Source organism: Heterocephalus glaber, unplaced genomic scaffold (assembly GCF_053883595.1).
Source record: "Heterocephalus glaber isolate CG9 unplaced genomic scaffold, H.glaber_assembly_v1.0 deba00001447, whole genome shotgun sequence".
NCBI classification, from domain to species: Eukaryota; Metazoa; Chordata; class Mammalia; order Rodentia; family Bathyergidae; genus Heterocephalus; species Heterocephalus glaber.
Genome location: NW_028258299.1, coordinates 8,694,472 through 8,711,391, shown reverse-complemented (window position 1 = coordinate 8,711,391; position 16,920 = coordinate 8,694,472). Strand labels below are relative to the sequence as shown.

Genomic DNA, 16,920 nt, shown 5'->3' with positions numbered 1-16,920 from the left:
GGAAGCTGAGGCAGCAGTTGTGAGTTTTAAGCTAAGTTTGGCTACATAATGCATTCAAGGCCAGCCTGGAACACATAGTGAGAACCTGTCTCAAAACAAACAAAAACTTTTAGCAGGGCCAGGGAGGTAGCTCAGTGAGAACAGGTTGGGTTCAGTCCTCTGTACTGAAAATTAAAAATTGACTATTGAAGTTGCTATATGGCCCATGCTGAACTCAAATTTCTAAAGCTCCTCCCTTAGCCTGCCATGTCCTGGCAGTATACACCTGCACCACTGAGCCCAGCTAAAATTCCTTATATCTTACTAGAAGATAGGAATTATTTTTCATGAATAGTACCATACCATGCAGGGGTAATTTAATTTTCTCAAATAGTTTTTATATATCAATAGAGATGATCATGTGTTACTTTATTTTTTGGCATCTATTCCTTTTCTGGGAGCATTTATTCCTTTTTTTTTTACATGTGTGTCCTATTTATTTCATTTAAGAGTATGGCCTCAATGTGCATCCACTTAGCTATAAATGTCTCTAGTTTCTTATTCTTTATGGCTGAGTAGTACTCCATTTAATTAAAAAAAAAACCCACATCTTCTTTATCCAGTCTCCAGTTAATGGGCAATGGGGCTGTTTCCAAGTTTTAGCTATTAAAAACTGTGCTGCTATCAACATGGGTGCACATATATCACTGTGGTAAGATTCTTTTAATTCTTTTGGGAAGATCCCTAGCAGAGGAATAGCTGGGTCAAATGGGACTTCTAATCCTAGTTTTTTGAGGTATCTCCACATTGATTTCCACAGTAGTTGCACCAGTCTACACTCCCACCAGCAGTGGGGTTCCTTTCTCCCCACAACCTAACCGGCATTTGTTATTGGATGATTTCTTTATAACAGCCATTCTTCCTGGGGTGAGGTGGAATCTCAGTGTTGTTTTCATCTGCGTCTCTCGAATGACCAATGATGCTGAACATTTTTTCATGTTTATTTGCTGCTTTTAGTTCTTTGTCTAAGAAATGGCTGTTCATTTCAGATCCCCATTTTTGAATTGGGTCTTTATATTTGGGGGTCTGATATTTTTTGATTTCTTTATATATTCTAGATAGTAGACATTTGTCTGAGGAACAGCTGGTAAAAATTTTTTCCCAGAATGTAGGTTGTCTCTTAGCTCTGTTGGTGGTTTCTTTTGCAGTGCAGAAGCTTTTTACTAAGATGAGATCCCAGTTGTTAAATTTTTGTGCTAGTTACCCTGCTACTAAGGATTTGTTCATAAAGTCTTTCCCTATGCCAGTGTCTTCAAGAGTTCTACCTAACTTATCCTCCAGCAAGTTTAGTGTTTCTCTTTTAATATTTAAATCTTTAATCCACTTCAATTTTAGTTTAGTACATGGTGAAAGATATGGGTCTAGTTTTAATCTTTGGCAAGTTGATATCTAGTTTTTACAACACCATTTATTAAAGAGGCTATCTTTCCTCCAGTGAGAATGGTTGGCTCCTTTGTCAAAGATGAGGTAGCTGAGTATGTCTGGAGTTGTTTCTGCATCTTCTAATCTATTCCATTAATCCTTGGGTCTGTTTCTTTGCCAGTACCATGCTGTTTTTATCACAGTGGCTTTGTAGTATAGTTTCAAGTTGGGGATTGTGATGCCCCCAGCCATGTCTCTGTTGCCTAGAATTGCTTTAGCTATTCCAGGTCTCTTCTGGTTCCAAATGAATTTTTGGATTGTTTTCTCTAGTTCTGTGAAATATACTGTTGGGATTTCAATCGGGATTGCATTGAATCTGTATAGCAGTTTTGCAAGTATGGCCATTTTCACTATTCTGGTTCTTCCTAACCAGGAACAGGGGATTTCTTTCCATTTTCTTATATCCTCTTTGATCTCTTTTTTCAGAATGCTGTAGTTCTCAGTGTAGAGGTCTTTTGCTTCCTTAGTATTTATTCCTTTGAGTACAGTGAATTACTTTGATTTTTGTCAATTACATGGTTTTTGAGATATCAAACCATATTTTGCATTCCAGTTAAATTTTCAGCTGTTAAACAAATTTTGCCTTCTTGATGGATTTTCAATCCTTGAGCCAATCTTGCATTTCTCATAGACTTTCAGCCCCTAACCCAATCTTGCCTCCAACTTGGTCACAGTGCTGGAGCAGGCAATTTCTGCAACACAAAGTCAGGAAAGAAATGTAGTGGTTCTGCCACCATTCAGAACCTGCAATGTCATCCTCAACTTTGTCTGAGGAGGCTCCCAGCTGGAAATGCAGACCTGAACCAGGTGATGTATCTGTGTAGTTAGAGGCCCTACATCACCACTTCCTGAAGAATGAATGAGTGGAGGATCTGAGGCTCCATTCTCAGCTTTCTTCTTCAGTGATAAATAAATTTAATGATCACAGCCAGGCAAGGCCATCCAGGCCTGAATCCCACCATTCAGGAGGCAGAGGGAGGAGAATGGAAAATTGGGGGCCGCCTGGACTCCAGAGCATAACCTATCCCAACACACACACACACACACACACACACACACACACAAATTGCACAAATATTTTTTTAAAAAGTGGATCCTTAAAGATATATATAAAACAATTTGTGCATATATTGTATTTTTATGAGGCTTATATTAAAACCTCAAATTAGATGAGCTGAGCATGGTGGCACATGCCTGTAATCCCAGCACTAGGGAGGCTGAGGTAGGAGGATTGCCATGAGTTCAAGGCCAGCCTGGGCTATATAGTGAGTTCAGGGCCAGCCTGAACTACAAAGGGAGACCCTGCCTCTAAAAACAAAAAAACAAAATAAAAAACCCCATAAAACTCAAATTGGATATGATAGAGAAAGCAGGATACTAGTTCAGCAATCGGCATATCTTGCTGATTTATGATTTTGAGACTGTGCTGCAGGTTGGGGATCTTTCACTGAATAACTCAAGTTCCACTGCATTGACCTTTTTTCCATTCATATTCCAAGCTCATTAAAGGCCCGATTTTAAAAAGAAACAAATTATTAAAACCCTGAAACAGAAAAAGGTGTAAATTGACCCATGGTAGATATTTTTGGATAATTTTTACTTAACGCTTAAGGGGATTCCTATGCTTTAATTTAGCTTTCTCTGTTGTCCGCAATCCTCATCTGCAATATACCTTCATTTTTTCCCTTTGTGGTACTGGGGGTTGAAAGCAGGATCTTCCTTCGTGAGAAACATCCCCAGCCCTATTAAATATTGAGCCAGTGTCTATCTAAGTCACTAAATTATCTAAGTTTGCCTCAAATTCACAGTCCTCCTGCCTCAGCCTCCCTGAGTGCTCAATTTCTGGCATGCACTACCCCCCAGCACATTCTTTTTGTAATACAGTATTCAGAATGCAGTCTTAAGAAGAATGATTGCTTAATTTTATTCATAGAGATTTTTTTTTTTTTTTGGGTACCTGGGATCGAACTTGGGTCCTTGCCCTTGCGCAGCAGGCGGTGAAATCACTGAGCTAAATCCCCGGCTCATAGAGATTTTATTATTTTCGTGCTGCTGATTTTTCAAGACTTAATTTTTTTTCATATATGAAAAGACATTTTACTTTCTCACAATTGTTTTCTTTTGGGGGGTGGGTGGTTTTGAGACAGGGTCTCACTATTTAGGTCAAGCTGGTGTTGAACTCACTGTGTATCCCTGGTTGGCCTCAGACTTCCTTCGATCCTCCTGCCTCAGCCTCTTGAGTGCTGGGATTACAGGTATGAACCACCACACCCAGCCTTTATCACATATTATAAATATGCATTTTGTTTTTTATCTGGAGACAGAGTCTCCCTAAGTTACTAAGTGCCAGGACTAGTGTCCAACTTGCCTTCCTGGGTCATCAGCTTCCCCCATGCTGGGATTACAGGTGGCAGCACCACACCCAGCTCCCTCAGGCCCTCATTGGTGACTGTGTGTCCAAAGTCTCTGATGTCCAGCCCTCATGATATTTTCTATTCTGTTCTAGCAGCACAGTCTGAGATGGGAAAGTTGGGCTCAGTGCTCCTTAAAAATAAAAAGCTTCACTGTACTTTTGCTGCCTGATGGAGGACATTTGGCCTGGCTTTGGAAGAAGTATGATTTTTTTTTTTTGTCAGGCGTAATGGCAAACACCCATAATCCCAGCACTCAGGAAGCTGAGGCAGGAGGATCACTGAGTTCAGGACCAGTCTGAATTACTTAATGAGACCTTGTCTCAAAAAAACAACACAGAGGTGATTTTCTGTTAACAAATCAAGCTTTGTCACCCACACTTTAAACAACAGTGGTGAACAAATGTGAGCCTCTACAGGTTTATGTTTAGTAGTTCACTCTGGGCTCCCAGGAATCATTGCTCCTGGCCATTTTGGAGCCCTTTCCTGTGACTCTCCTCATAGCCACTGTGTCCTCCAGACTCGTCCTCCCTCGATGCTATAAGGATGCTTCCCAGGAGCCCAGTAGAAGAAAATGCTCCATCAGGTCCCCACAGCTAAGGGACTCCATCCCCCTTGTGACTATGGAGGTTGCCTGGGACCTTTGAAGGCCAGAGCACCTGCTGCTGATCACTGCGTCTGTTTCCTCTCAGGACTGCAGTAGTGGGAAGGAAGGCCATGTCACTGGGAGGAGGGGAAGCATCAGGTAGAAATAAACTGGAGGTGAAACTTGAAATATCCATGAAACCAAAAACAATCGAGTCTTATAAATTCCTGTAACCTTTTTAAAACTGTGACCATAGGCAGCTGAACTTGCCTCATTGCTGACAAACACTCACATTAGGCAGAAACAAACTTAAACTGTGGTTTTCACAAGCAGTGAGCTAATAGGCAATTGTGGTCCTAGTAAGTTTCCAACCGGGTAATCAAGGAGAAGGAAGGTTTTGGCCCAGCCCAGTGCCTCACAACTGTTATCCCAGCACCCTGTAGGCTGAGGCAGGATGATCACGTCTTGAATACAAACTTGGGCAATTAAAAGATGTGTCTAAAAATAAAATAGATTTGGGCAGAAGTTCAGTATTAAGAGTGTTAGACGGTTCCATAGCTAGTAGTGAAAAGGAAGAAGGAATGAAAGAAGGAAGGAGGAAAGAAAAGAAGGCAGGAGTGAGGGAGGAGGTGAAGAAGAGGAGAGCAGAGGACAGGAGAGGAGAGGAGAGGGAAAGGTAGGGAAAGGAAAGAAGAAAATGAAGGACAGAAGGGATGAAGAAGAAGTATACACAGTGAGTCCCCAATTCATGAATGAGATCTACTGCAGGAGAAAGATTGTAAGTCTGATTCATTTGTAACTTTGATGAAGTGAATTTCATACACCTTGACACAAATATACAATGCAAAGCATAAGAAACCAAATGCAAGGTCCGTTCATTTCTGTGAAAGTTGGCAGCCCGAATGTGCCTAAGTCAGACACTTACTTAACTGCAACCAATCAACAAATTCTTTTCCCCCACAGCTCCTCCTCAGAACACTGCCCTGGGAGCAGTCTGGGGTCCTCAGCTCATGAATTGCTGATTCTTTCTCAAATGAACTCTTCTTTTTCATTATGTGGGTCCAACTAAGGTTTGAACACAAGGAACGGCCACCACTTAGCTGCATTCCACCCTATTAGTTTTGTGTCTCATTTGTTGTTTGTTCCCGGACTAGAGCCTGACTCCAGAAGCCTTGTGTGGACCTACAGCCCCAGGCCCCCAACACTTCTTTTTTTATTTTGAGACAAAGTCTTGCTAAGTGAATAAGTCATCCAAGCTAGGTTTCCACTCTAGGGGCCTCAGCCTCCTAGAGTTCTGGGATTGGAGTTGCAGGCCACCAGGCCTAGCTAAAGAAATTCTTAAAAACAAAATAAAGGTCAGGGTGTGGTGGGGCACACCTGTAATCCCAGCACTTGGGAGGCAGAGGCAGGAAGATTGTCAAGAGTTTGAGGTCAGCCTGGGTTACATAGTGAGTTCAAAGCCAGCCTGAATTATAAAGCAAGACCCAGTCTCAAAAAAGAAAGAAAGAAAAATGAAAGAAAGAAAGAAAGAAAGAAAGAAAATTGCAAACAAATTAAAGATCTCAATTTGATTTTTTTTCCAATTTTCAAAACCAAACCAAAGAAATTTTCCTACAGATCTAGGAGTTTAGTCTTCCACACCAAGAAATGCTAAAGAGAAAATGATTTTTAAAACATGAAGTGAAATAAAAAAAAATTGATAAAGAAGGCATATTTGTGTCTTCCAAGCCACTGTGGTGGTAAGCTAGAGCCAGGGAGAACAACCGGGGATTGCTGGTAATCCAACAACTTCAGGTGCCCATGAAGACACTAAAATATGGAGTCTCATTTTCCTGTACTGAAAAGCATTTTTTGTGGATTCAAAGGTACAAGGGTTTATATGTCTTCGTTTCCGAGAAGCAATGATATTTTCCCAATAATTCAAGTGAGGGTGCAGCTCAGTGTAGAGGGCTGGACCAGCACGTGGAAGGCCCTGGGTCAAAAATAACTGATTATCTCCTAGAGTCACAAGAGAGTGGAGCTTACATGCTGCCTCAGTGTACATCGATATATAGAGATGCCTGCATGTCTGTGTGGTGGGTTTCTTTGTTTTTTTTTTTAATTTTCAGTACTGGTGATTGAACAAAGAGTTTTTGGACTGACCTACATTCCCAGCCGTTTCTTTATTTTTAAGAGAGGGTCTTCAGCTGGCCTGGGCTGTGTGACTGGAACTGAGATCAGCACCAAGGACTCTGTGCTCCCCGGGGACAGACAAGCCAGCAGGAAAGCCCCTGAGCCAGAGGTCGAATTCCTTGGCACTTCAAATGGGAGAAACTGCTGTAAAAGGAAAAGAAAAGAGTGGTCAGGCCTGGGGCTCGCCAGGCCTAGTGGTGCTGAGGCAGGAGGATTAGGCATGGTGACAGGCGTGGGGCTGTCTGTGGAGACCCAGGCACAGGTGGCTGCGAACTCGTCCCTCAGCCCAGCCCCTCCTGTAGGCCATTTCCGCTCATTTGTAGCCACTTCCTGTAAAAAGCACAAAATAGCGGTGGATCCCCTTTGCCATTCATGAGATCCATGCTGTTGAGCTCCTTTGGCTGATTTTACTTCCCAGCTTCCTGTGCCCAGGCTGAGCCCTCTGGAAACCCGTGGTCGCAGGGGGATTGAGGCTGAGGCACCTCTTCCTGTCAGGTCTGGCTGCTGGGTGAGGCCTTGGAGAGGAGGCCTTGCTCAGGGGCAGAGCCAGGAAAATTGCTTGGGACCCCACCCACCCCACCCCAGAAGCACCAGGGTTTTGGTTTTTTTTGCTAATTGAGTGAGTAGTTTAAAACTCCATAATTAATATTTTGTAATGAAATTTTTAACGTGGCCTTGATCGAGATGATTCAGCTGTGTTTGCAAATACAGCATTGTATACCATTGAAAGAGCAATAAAGGGATTTCCAGCAGTCCTGGACGCCTAGCCAGGCACCCGGCCATGATGGCCATTTCTCTGCCCAGGGCACGGTGGGGAGCTGCGGTCCTTACACTTCTCCATCTCAAGCCTTTCAGAAGCAGTGACATCCACCTCTCTGGGATTTTAAATGTTCAGTAAATTATTAGCCAGATAGGTCTGTAACGGGCTTGTATCTGTAGATACGTGGGAAGAAAACAGGGTCCTGGTGGAGCAGGATAAGAGATTTGTTTTGAAAATTAGAGCAGATAGCCTCTCCGTGTTTTCTGGACAGCTCTTAGAAACAGGGGTGAAGGCTGGGCCCAGACCCCAGAGCCAGCCTGCATCCTCCCTCGAACACACGCTGTCTCTGACTCTCCTCTCAGCAATGTTAGATCCAATCTATTGCTTGCTAAAGAGGGATGTGTTCAAGTCTCGCCACTAAGCGCACATGGCTTCGGGACAGGACCCGGTTGTCTCAGATTAGAGCTCCGGGAATCCTCTGTCAGCTGAGTCCTGGGGGCTGTGAGGATAATCAAGGAGCTCTGGTCACCTTCCCGCCCCGACGTCACCTTGCTTCCGAGACCTTCGGTCACACTTAGGAAACGAAAAGCGATATTGTTGGGACAGAGAAGGCATTTGGGGTCCGCTGTCCTCTGCAGTCCGTGGAAGGGTGCTCTGTGGGCAAAGGTGACAGCAGTGACCAAGCCTGGCCTTGTAGAGAAAGGAGTGAGTGCACTCATGTTTTAAAACTCTGCCAGGAAACCGAAGTTTTTGCTTTTCCTTTGCCACGAGTCAGTCCTAATTTCCCAGTTAGTATTTGAAGCAACTTGAACAGGAAAAAGGAGTGAAATATAGTAGCTCTCTTTTGTTCTGGGCACAAACTGGACAGATGGGGAAAATCCCCATGTAGGAATGAAAGCTCATGTGTTTTGCTGTATAGTGAAATTATTTTCCTCTGTCTCTTCTTTTACTACAAAATGACTCAGAATTACTATAAAATGATTGGAGGTACCACAGCAATAAAACTGCCTCGATCTGTAGGCTATTAAAGTACTCTCCAATTAAAAAAGACAGAGAGAGAGAGAGAGAGAGTCACTAAATTGCCCAGGCTGGACTTGAACTTGTCATTATCCTGCCTCAGCCTCCCAGAGCACTTGGATTACAGGTATAGGCCATCATGCCCTGCTCCATTTGTTTTTTTGAGGTGTAGCCTTTCTTTGTTGCACAGCTAGACCCAAAGTCCTGCATCCAAGTGATTATCCTGTCTCAGCTTCCAAAGAATCTGGAATTTCAGCCTTGGGCCACAGCACCTTGATACTGTTGAGTGGTTTTAACTCTGGAACAGAGTGAAAATATGGGACGATTCCTGCCTAAATCAGGAACAGATTAATTCCTTTCCTGTTTCACACTCTCACCTGTGACTGCCACATGTTAGTAACAATGAATTGGTGTTTGTAGAGTGAATCAATGACTAAATCCCTGACTTTTACTCTCTCCTAAATTCTTCTCAGCTCCTGCCTAGAGATTTGTTAATACTAATCAACAGGCAGAAAAACCCAAATCCCAAGAGTATTAACTGGGTGGAGCAGGAGAAACCCTCAGGGATCAGAGCATGACAGGAAGGGAGGAGCTGGAAAGGTAAGGTGTAGCTAACAGGGGGGATAAAAGCAGGAGAGGAGCTGAGGAGATGCTCAGTCCTGGAGCTTCCAGTCAGCGCCTGGTCCCGCCAGGATCCCAGAGCCCTGTCATCCCAGTCTCTACCTGGTGAGTCACTGCCTTCCATGAGGACGCTTCTCCTGCCCACCCTCAGCCAGTGTCCTGTGAGGACAGAGGTCCAAGGTGGCAGGGAGGATTCTGTGACTTCTGTCTCTTCAGATGGATAGGTTTGGGATTTTGTACTTGTTATAGTTTTTTTTTTGACCCCAGGTCCAACCAGATTTCAACTCAGTATGTAGCCCAGAGTGTATTTATAGTCCTGATTCTCCTGGCTCAGCCCATCACTGGGACTAAGGCTGGATCTACTGAGCCAGAGTTAAATTTTTGTTTTGATTCTAACTATGCAAATTTGCCTTCATCCCTTCTATCGTGGTTGGTGCATTGTTTCATGTCATTTCATAACTTTTTTTTTGAGACAGGGTCTCACTTTATAGCCCAGGCTGGCCTCAAACTTACAGTGATCCTCCTGTCTCATCCCCCTGAGTGCTGGGATTACAGGCGTGTGTTACCATGAGTGCTGGGATTACAGGCATGTTACCATGTCTGGCTTTCTCATTTTCATAACTTTTTTAAAGACTCATATTTAAATGAAAGCCATCTCTTCAAACCTCAGCAGGTCATGTTAATTTCTTGTGATGCAGAAACAGGAATGGGAGGGTCAAGGCCACTCTGGATTAAACCAGACTGAATGGCAGAAATTTTTTATCTCATTTTTGTGCTGAGTGTCTTCATGCTGTGCTACATCTTCTATTATTTTTATTTTATTTTGTATTTTGAGCTAGGGTCTCACTAAGTCAACCAGGATGGGCTGCAAGGTGGAAGTCCTGCCTTAGTTTGTGAAAATGCTGAGATTACAGGAGTGGGTTTCTAAACCTGGCCTGATTTTATTTTATTTACTTATTTACTTACTGACACAGATTGTCACTATGCAGTTCAGGCTGGCCTTGAATTCACTATGTAGGCCTGTCCTAGAACTTCTGGTGTCTCAGCTTCCCCAGTGCTGGTTTCAGAGGCTTCCCCACCACTCAAGGCTTCTCTTGTAGTGTTTTAACAGCAGCCCTCAGGATGTTGCTCCATGACAGAGCTCTGAATGAGAATGCCAGGGTCTCTAGGTTTGAACCTTTCACAGCAAATGGAAGAGAGAATAAGTTATTTTCTTTCAGTACCGATGACTGAAGGCAGGTATGAGATACGACAGAGCTAACATGTCCTGACACCCTATTGTTACTGTTTTTGTTTTGAGACAGGGTCTCCTAACTTAGCTGAGACAGGGTCTCCTAACTCAGCTAGGCTGACTTTGAACTCTTCATCATTTGTCAGTCTCCATGGGCTGAGACCAGAGGCTTGTACCACCTCATCCAGTTACAAGTTTCTTCTCTCTCCCCCTTCCTCCCTCTATGTATCTTTCCCTCCATCATACTATCTCTCCTTCTCTCCACTGCAGCACTGAATTGCATCACCAGACCTTTTAAGACATGATCTTGCTAAGTCACTGAATTGCCCAGTTTGCCTTGAATTTGAATTTTTGGATTCTCTGGCCTCAGCCTCCCAGAGTGCTAGGATTACAGGCATTTGCATCAAAGTTTATTTTTTCACAATTGAAATTCTGAGTTTGTATTTGCTAAATGATAGTTCATGGATGTTGGCTTGTGATTTTAGCTAGAGCCCTTGCCTCTCCTGGGCTTTCCCCTGACTTCAGTCCCCATCAACAAAATAATTAAAAGCAAAGCCTGGTGAGGTGGCACGTGTTGCAATCCCACCACTCCAGAGGTTGAGGTAGTAGTATCAAAGCAAGTTTGAGGCCAGTGTGAACTATATATTGAGACCTAGCCTCAAAAAAAAAAATGAATTAAAAAGGGAGCTTTAAAACATTCTATATAGAGCTGGGGATTTAGCTCAGTGTTGCCACCACCTGCCTCACAAGCCCAAGGTCCTGTGTTTGACTCCCAGCACCAAATAAACAAACAAATAAATAAAAACATTCCATATAGCCAGGAATGTTTACCCATGTCTGAAATATCATCTACTTTGGAGGCTGAGGCAGGAGAATTTCAAATTCAAGACCAGTGTTCACAACTTAGTGAGATTCTGACTCAAAAGTTTTTAAATGCCAAAAAAAAAAGTAGTGAAGCTGTCACTTTGAGCAAAAGCCATATTCAACACATAGTACTGGACACCAATTCTTAAAAAAGCAATATATAATATTTTACACAGGAATTTCTTGCGGTTGTTGTTGTGTATGGGGTTTTTTGTTGTTGTTGGTTTGTTGGGGTTTTTTTAAGGCACTGTCTCTCAATGTAGTTCAGGCTGGCTTTGAACTCACTATGTAGCTCAGGTTGGCCTCAAACTCACAGTGATCCTCCTGCCTTTGTGGAGTGCTGGGATTACAGGTGTGCACCACCATACCTGGCTGTTTTTCTTGCATTTGTTTTATGTGGTACTGGGCTTTAAACTAGAATCTTCCTACTGACCTACCTCCCCAGACCTATATTTTATTCCATTAGGTTTCACTTCAAGGCATTCTCTCTAACTCACTAAATTGTACAGGCTGGGCTTAAACTTGGAATTCTCTTGCCTCTGCTTCCCAGAGTGCGGGAATGATAGATAGGTTCTACCATGTCCAAGTCTCTGCAGAATTTTTAAGGGGGAGACTTTGTTTTGATCTATTTTCTCCCCTGCACTCAATCACAAAGTGGTAAGTTGTCATGCGTGGAAGAGTTTTAACACCCCATATCAGAGTTACCATTTTCCTTGTCTAACTTCCACGTGCTCTATAACAATGATACATGGCTTTTATAATGGCTTATTAAATTTCTTAAAATGAAAATAACAAACTCACTTTTGTGGAGTCTCCCAAATATCTCCTGGGTGACCTCATGGGTGGGATGAAGATGGTAAGGTGCTTGGGCCATAAGATAGTTCCACTGCTATTATTCTACAATGTTGGAGCAAAGATCAGAAACCTCCCAAACAAGAAGGGGCTGAGCTGTCAACAGTCAGAACCCACTTCCCACAGGGACTGGAGTTCAAAGCATTAGTGGCTTGAAGTGGATGGGGTAGAGGTGTCATGCTGCCAGCAGGATCAGAGGTGTGGTTCAGAGCCACTTAAGTCAAATACTGGGGTAAACTGTGAAGGTTCCCTCCATAGCTAGACCAAGGACTTTGGCCCCTGAGTTAGTCTCATTGGGTCAGAAGGGGGCTCTTGAGCTTGGCCTGAATGTGTGCCTCTTCCTGGATGTGACCCAGGATCCTTCTCCTTGCAGGTTTCTCAGGATGACTACACAGAGCCCACTGACTCTGTACAAGCTGTCGAAGCAGAGCCTGCTGAAGAGTGAGACCACAGCCAGCAGTGCTCTGCATGACCTGCCCACCCTTATCTTCCATGAAATATTCATAGAGGCCTTCATGAGGGAACACAATGAGGTCCTGAAGGTGATGGTGCAGGCCTGGCCTTTCCCCTGCCTCCCTTTGAGGAGCCTGATGGATTTGAGGGAACCAAGGACCCCATATACCCCGTTGGGGAAAGTCGCACTGCAACAGAGAAACCTACAGACCTTGCAAGCCCTACTGGATGGACTTGACATGCAGCTGTCCCAGAAGGTTCACCACAGGTGAGCGTGATACATGTGTATGTGAAAGAGGGTCCTGAAGTCCCAGAAAGGGAGAGTTGGTGTTAAGGACCTGGGAGACTGAAGGAGGGAGCAGATTTTGATGTTGAAGAATTTTTGGCCTTTGCTGAATACCACCTGGGAAGGGGTTTCCTGATGAGAAACCTGCAAGTGGGAGATGCAGTGAAATCAGGAGGAACCTGAACCTGCCTCCTCTCACAGGGATTAGAAGTCAAATTAACTGCATAGGATTACAAGGGTAGAAAAAGGAGGGCAGGAAAAGTAGGAGTTCAGCTGCTGCCAAGAAAGTGGAAGAGAAGCACAGGTAGGAAACTGGGTCTTTCTTTATCTTAAGTCTGAGACCGCTTCCTGTTTCTCTCACAGCAGATGGAGACTGCAGATGCTGGATTGGAGGGATGTACACCGGGACTTCTGGACTGTAGGGCCCAGAGCCATGAGGGCTGCCCACTCAGAAGATGCCAGCAATAAGGAGACAGGCAAGCCTGGGTTGAGGAAGAAGAAGCCGACCTTGACAATCCTCATGCACCTTTGTTTTGAAGCCTGGAGTAAGTCTTGTGTCACCCGCGATGAATTACAACTCTGTCTCTTGAACTGGGCCAGGAAGAGAAAAGCTTCAGTACACCTGTGCTGTGAGAAGGTGATGATCAATTCCAAAGCTGTCTTTACAATCCTGAAGCTTCTTCGTGCTGTGCAACTGGACTCTATCCAGGAGCTGGACGTGTTCAGTGACTGGGGTCGGGAAAGCATGAAAGCATTTGTTCCTCTGCTCAAGAAGATGATGAACCTTCGCACATTTCACTTCAGTAGCCTGAGCCCAGAAGTGTATACTTCAGCCCAGAAAAACAAGCGGGATTCCCGCTTCTATGCTTTTCACTTAGGACAGATGCAAAGTCTCCGGGAGCTTCATATAGATGACGTCTTCTTCCTGGAAGGAACTCTGCACAAGATCTTAAGGTGAGTGGGTAGTGAGCTCCCCTGCATATTCAAGGGGACAGTGAATATGAAGAGGGCATCAGGGTGCCAAGCTGCCAGCAATGTGGGAGATATGAGAAGGTGGAAAAGACAACATTGTCTAGACCATGGCAAATTCTCCTATAACCACCCACGTGAAGGCTGGGACTAAATTGGAACAGGAGGTCTGACACAGGCCCCATGCCCAGAAACCAGCAGTGGGGGAGCAAACATAATGAGGGCAGCTGTCATTTCTTCCTTAGGAAGCACGTCTATGTTAAGGCTCTGAGAAGAGGGGAGAGAGAGCATTAAAGTAGGGGCAGGCCTCACACCTGCACATTGAAACTGTGATTGTGCTTAGCAGCTGAGATGGGGAGCAAGCCAGTCTCTGTGTCCTCCAATGGGAATGTCTACTGGGTGGTTGTCTTAGTTACTTTGTCATTACTAGGACAAAATACCAAACACCCACAAGTTAAAGGAGGAAATGCTTATTTTAGCTCACCCTTCATAAAGGTTTCAGTCCATAGTCAGCTGGCTACAAGGCATGGCAATGAAGAAACACTCCATTGGAGGGCAGGAAGGAAGCAGCAAGCCTGCCTTCCTTCTTTCCCTTTATATTCCATTCAGGCGACAAGCCTATTGCTCAGTGCCATTCACACCCAGGGTGGCCCTTCTCTCTTCAGTAATCACATCACCTACAGCCATGCTAAACCAATCACTGGACTGATCCAGTTACCACACCCATGATCTAGACACTTCCCTAATCCCCACTGCTGCGTGCATAAGGCTTTGAGGGACACCTAGACAGAAGCCATAACAGTCCCCCAGGCAGGACAATCAGCACATGGAAAGTGCAGGAGCCTGGAGCTCAGGGTGAGGAGCAGGAGTTTAGGGCTGAGAACAGGGACACAGGCTTTGCTAAGGACACAGAGCCAACTCCAGGCCAAGTGGCCAATCTTGCTTGGATTCATTCTTCCTGCGTGTCCCCTCCATGGCCTCATCTGGACAGAGCTGTGGTTTTCTGCTGGGCAATGAGCCCAGGGGCCTGTAGAGGATGGGGACTGAGCCAATCACACTAGTGATGGTGACTTGAGTTATCAGTGCCTTCAACACACAGCATCGGGTGATGATCATCAATGGTGAGGAAACCTTAGCGCTAAACTGACTCTCCTCCCTTCAGGCCATTTCCCAATGAAACCCAGTCATCACCCCAATTCATAGCAATTAAGTTTTCCCTCTCTCTCTCTCTGTACAGGAGCCAGACCCCCTTGGAGGTCCTCTCCTTGAGTTCAAGTCCACTGAAGGAGTCTGACCTAAAGCATCTGGCCCACTGTCCAAGCACGAGCCAGCTGAAGTCCCTGAGTCTGAGGAAGTTCTCAATGAAATCATTCAACCCAGAGACCCTCCAGGCTCTGCTAGACAAATTGGCCTGCACCCTGGAGACCCTGGTCCTAGAGCACTGTGACATCACAGACGCCCAGTTCCTTGCCATCTTGCCTGCACTGAGCCGCTGCTCCCAGCTCAAGACCTTTAGTTGCTATGGGAACCCCATTTCCCTGGGCATCCTCCAGGTCCTGCTGCGCCTGTGTGCTGGACTGAGTCAGTTAACCAAGGGGCTCTACCCTGCCCCCTTGGAAAGCTATGAGTCCAAGATTCCAGCAAAGTTTGTGGATCCTGAGAAATTTCCCCAGGTCTGTGCTAAATTAGAACAGGTACTGAAGGACATAAGGCCATCTCTTAGCATCAGGATCTGCACCTACTCCTGTGATTGGTGCATGATTTGCCAACTGTATAGACTGGAGCCCAATGGGAACTGGGAAGTCACAGAGGAGTATCAAGATCAAACTAGCATTAGGCGCCATTGGTTGTGCTTCCCCAGCCCAGTAACCATATTTTTTTAATCTAGGTGTTCTCTCAAAGCTTCCTGCCCTCACAGGTGGGGCTTTCAGGAGGAGACTGGATCAGGCTGAGGATTTAGCTCAGTGGTTTAGCTGCCTGCTGAGCAAGCGCAAGGACCCCAGTTCGATTCCCCGGTACCAAAAAAAAAGAGGAGGAGACTGGATCAAGGGAGCATAATACTCATCAGTGGATTTGTCCACTGAGCATGAGGCTCACTGTGATGCTGGAAGGTGAAGCCTGGTCAGAGGAGGTGGGACACTGAGGGTGTAGCCTAGAAGCCTCTACCTCCCTCTCTCCTCCATTAATCTGTCTCTGCTTTCCATAGCAAGGCCATGAGCTGTTTCTCTGCTGCTGTGCACTTCTGCCTTGCCAACCTATGAGCTGAGCTCTAACACAAAATAAATCTTTCTTTGAAATTGTGAGTGTTGGCCATTGTGTACCAGTGACAAAGGTAGTAATGAAGACACGTGCATGTCTGAAATGAGTCCTACATCAATGACTGTCAAGAAATGGCCATAAAGGGAACTGCCAGGTATGGTACAACACACCCATAATCCTAGCACCTAGTGAGCTGAGGCAGGAGGATCACCTCAAGTTTGAGGACTGCTTGGGCTACACAGTGAGATACTATTTCAAAAATAAATAAACGCACAGACCCTCAATGTAAACTCTTTCATGATAAGCCAGTGACTTGATTTTCCAGTATATTTATGCATTTATTATTTTTATTCTATTAAAATGTTTGCCATCTGTAACAATTACATTTATCTTTGGTAGTAAAGCTTTTTTTTTTTTCCAGTATAGGGGATTGAACTCAGGATCTTCACACTGAGCTATCACTCCAGCCTCTTTCTATTTTTTTATATTTGTTGAATTTTTTTTTACATAATTGCAGTATCTAGTGATCACATTCATCATGGGGCATTGCTATATGTACATAATACTTCCTGACTGTTTTTATGTCCACTTCCCTCACCTTCCATCTCTTAGTCCTCTTCCATTTGCAAGTTTATTTTTTGAGACAGGGTCTCACTAAGTAGCTAAATTGTCCAGGCTAGGCTTGAACCTGCAACCCTTTTCTCACCCTCCAAGAGTGCTGGGTTTATTGCCATGCACCATCACATCCAGCTTGGTTCCACTTGGACCTCAGTAATGTTCAATTGTTGGAGAAAAAAGGCATTGAACTGTCTCTTATCCATGGGGATAGGCTTCAGAATCTTGTGGCACCAAAATGACAAGGTACTCTTCAGATCTTTCCTTTTTTTTCAGGCTTGGGATGGAAACTGGGGCCTCACACATGCTAGGGCAGTGGTTAACCATTGAGCTACACTCCCTCCCTCTTCCCTCTTGTTTTCT

At 44.6% G+C, this 16,920-nt stretch overlaps 1 protein-coding gene across 1 annotated transcript; it reads left to right on the top strand.

Annotated features, from left to right (window-relative positions):
* Positions 1-12,312: 12,312 nt before the first annotated feature.
* LOC147827393 (PRAME family member 12-like) lies at positions 12,313-15,951 on the top strand. Its single transcript, XM_087214492.1, has 3 exons — positions 12,313-12,696; positions 13,081-13,668; positions 14,921-15,951. The coding sequence occupies exons 1-3, from the start codon at positions 12,359-12,361 to the stop codon at positions 15,564-15,566; spliced, it is 1,572 nt and encodes a 523-aa protein (XP_087070618.1). The 5' UTR covers positions 12,313-12,358; the 3' UTR covers positions 15,567-15,951.
* Positions 15,952-16,920: the final 969 nt, after the last annotated feature.

Coding starts and splice junctions, on each gene's coding strand:
- LOC147827393 (XM_087214492.1), top strand. CDS start 12,359: ATGACTACACAGAGCCCACTGACTCTGTACAAGCTGTCGAAGCAGAGC. Junction 12,697..13,080: donor TCCCAGAAGGTTCACCACAG/GTGAGCGTGATA, acceptor CTCTCACAGCAG/ATGGAGACTGCAGATGCTGG. Junction 13,669..14,920: donor ACTCTGCACAAGATCTTAAG/GTGAGTGGGTAG, acceptor CTCTCTGTACAG/GAGCCAGACCCCCTTGGAGG.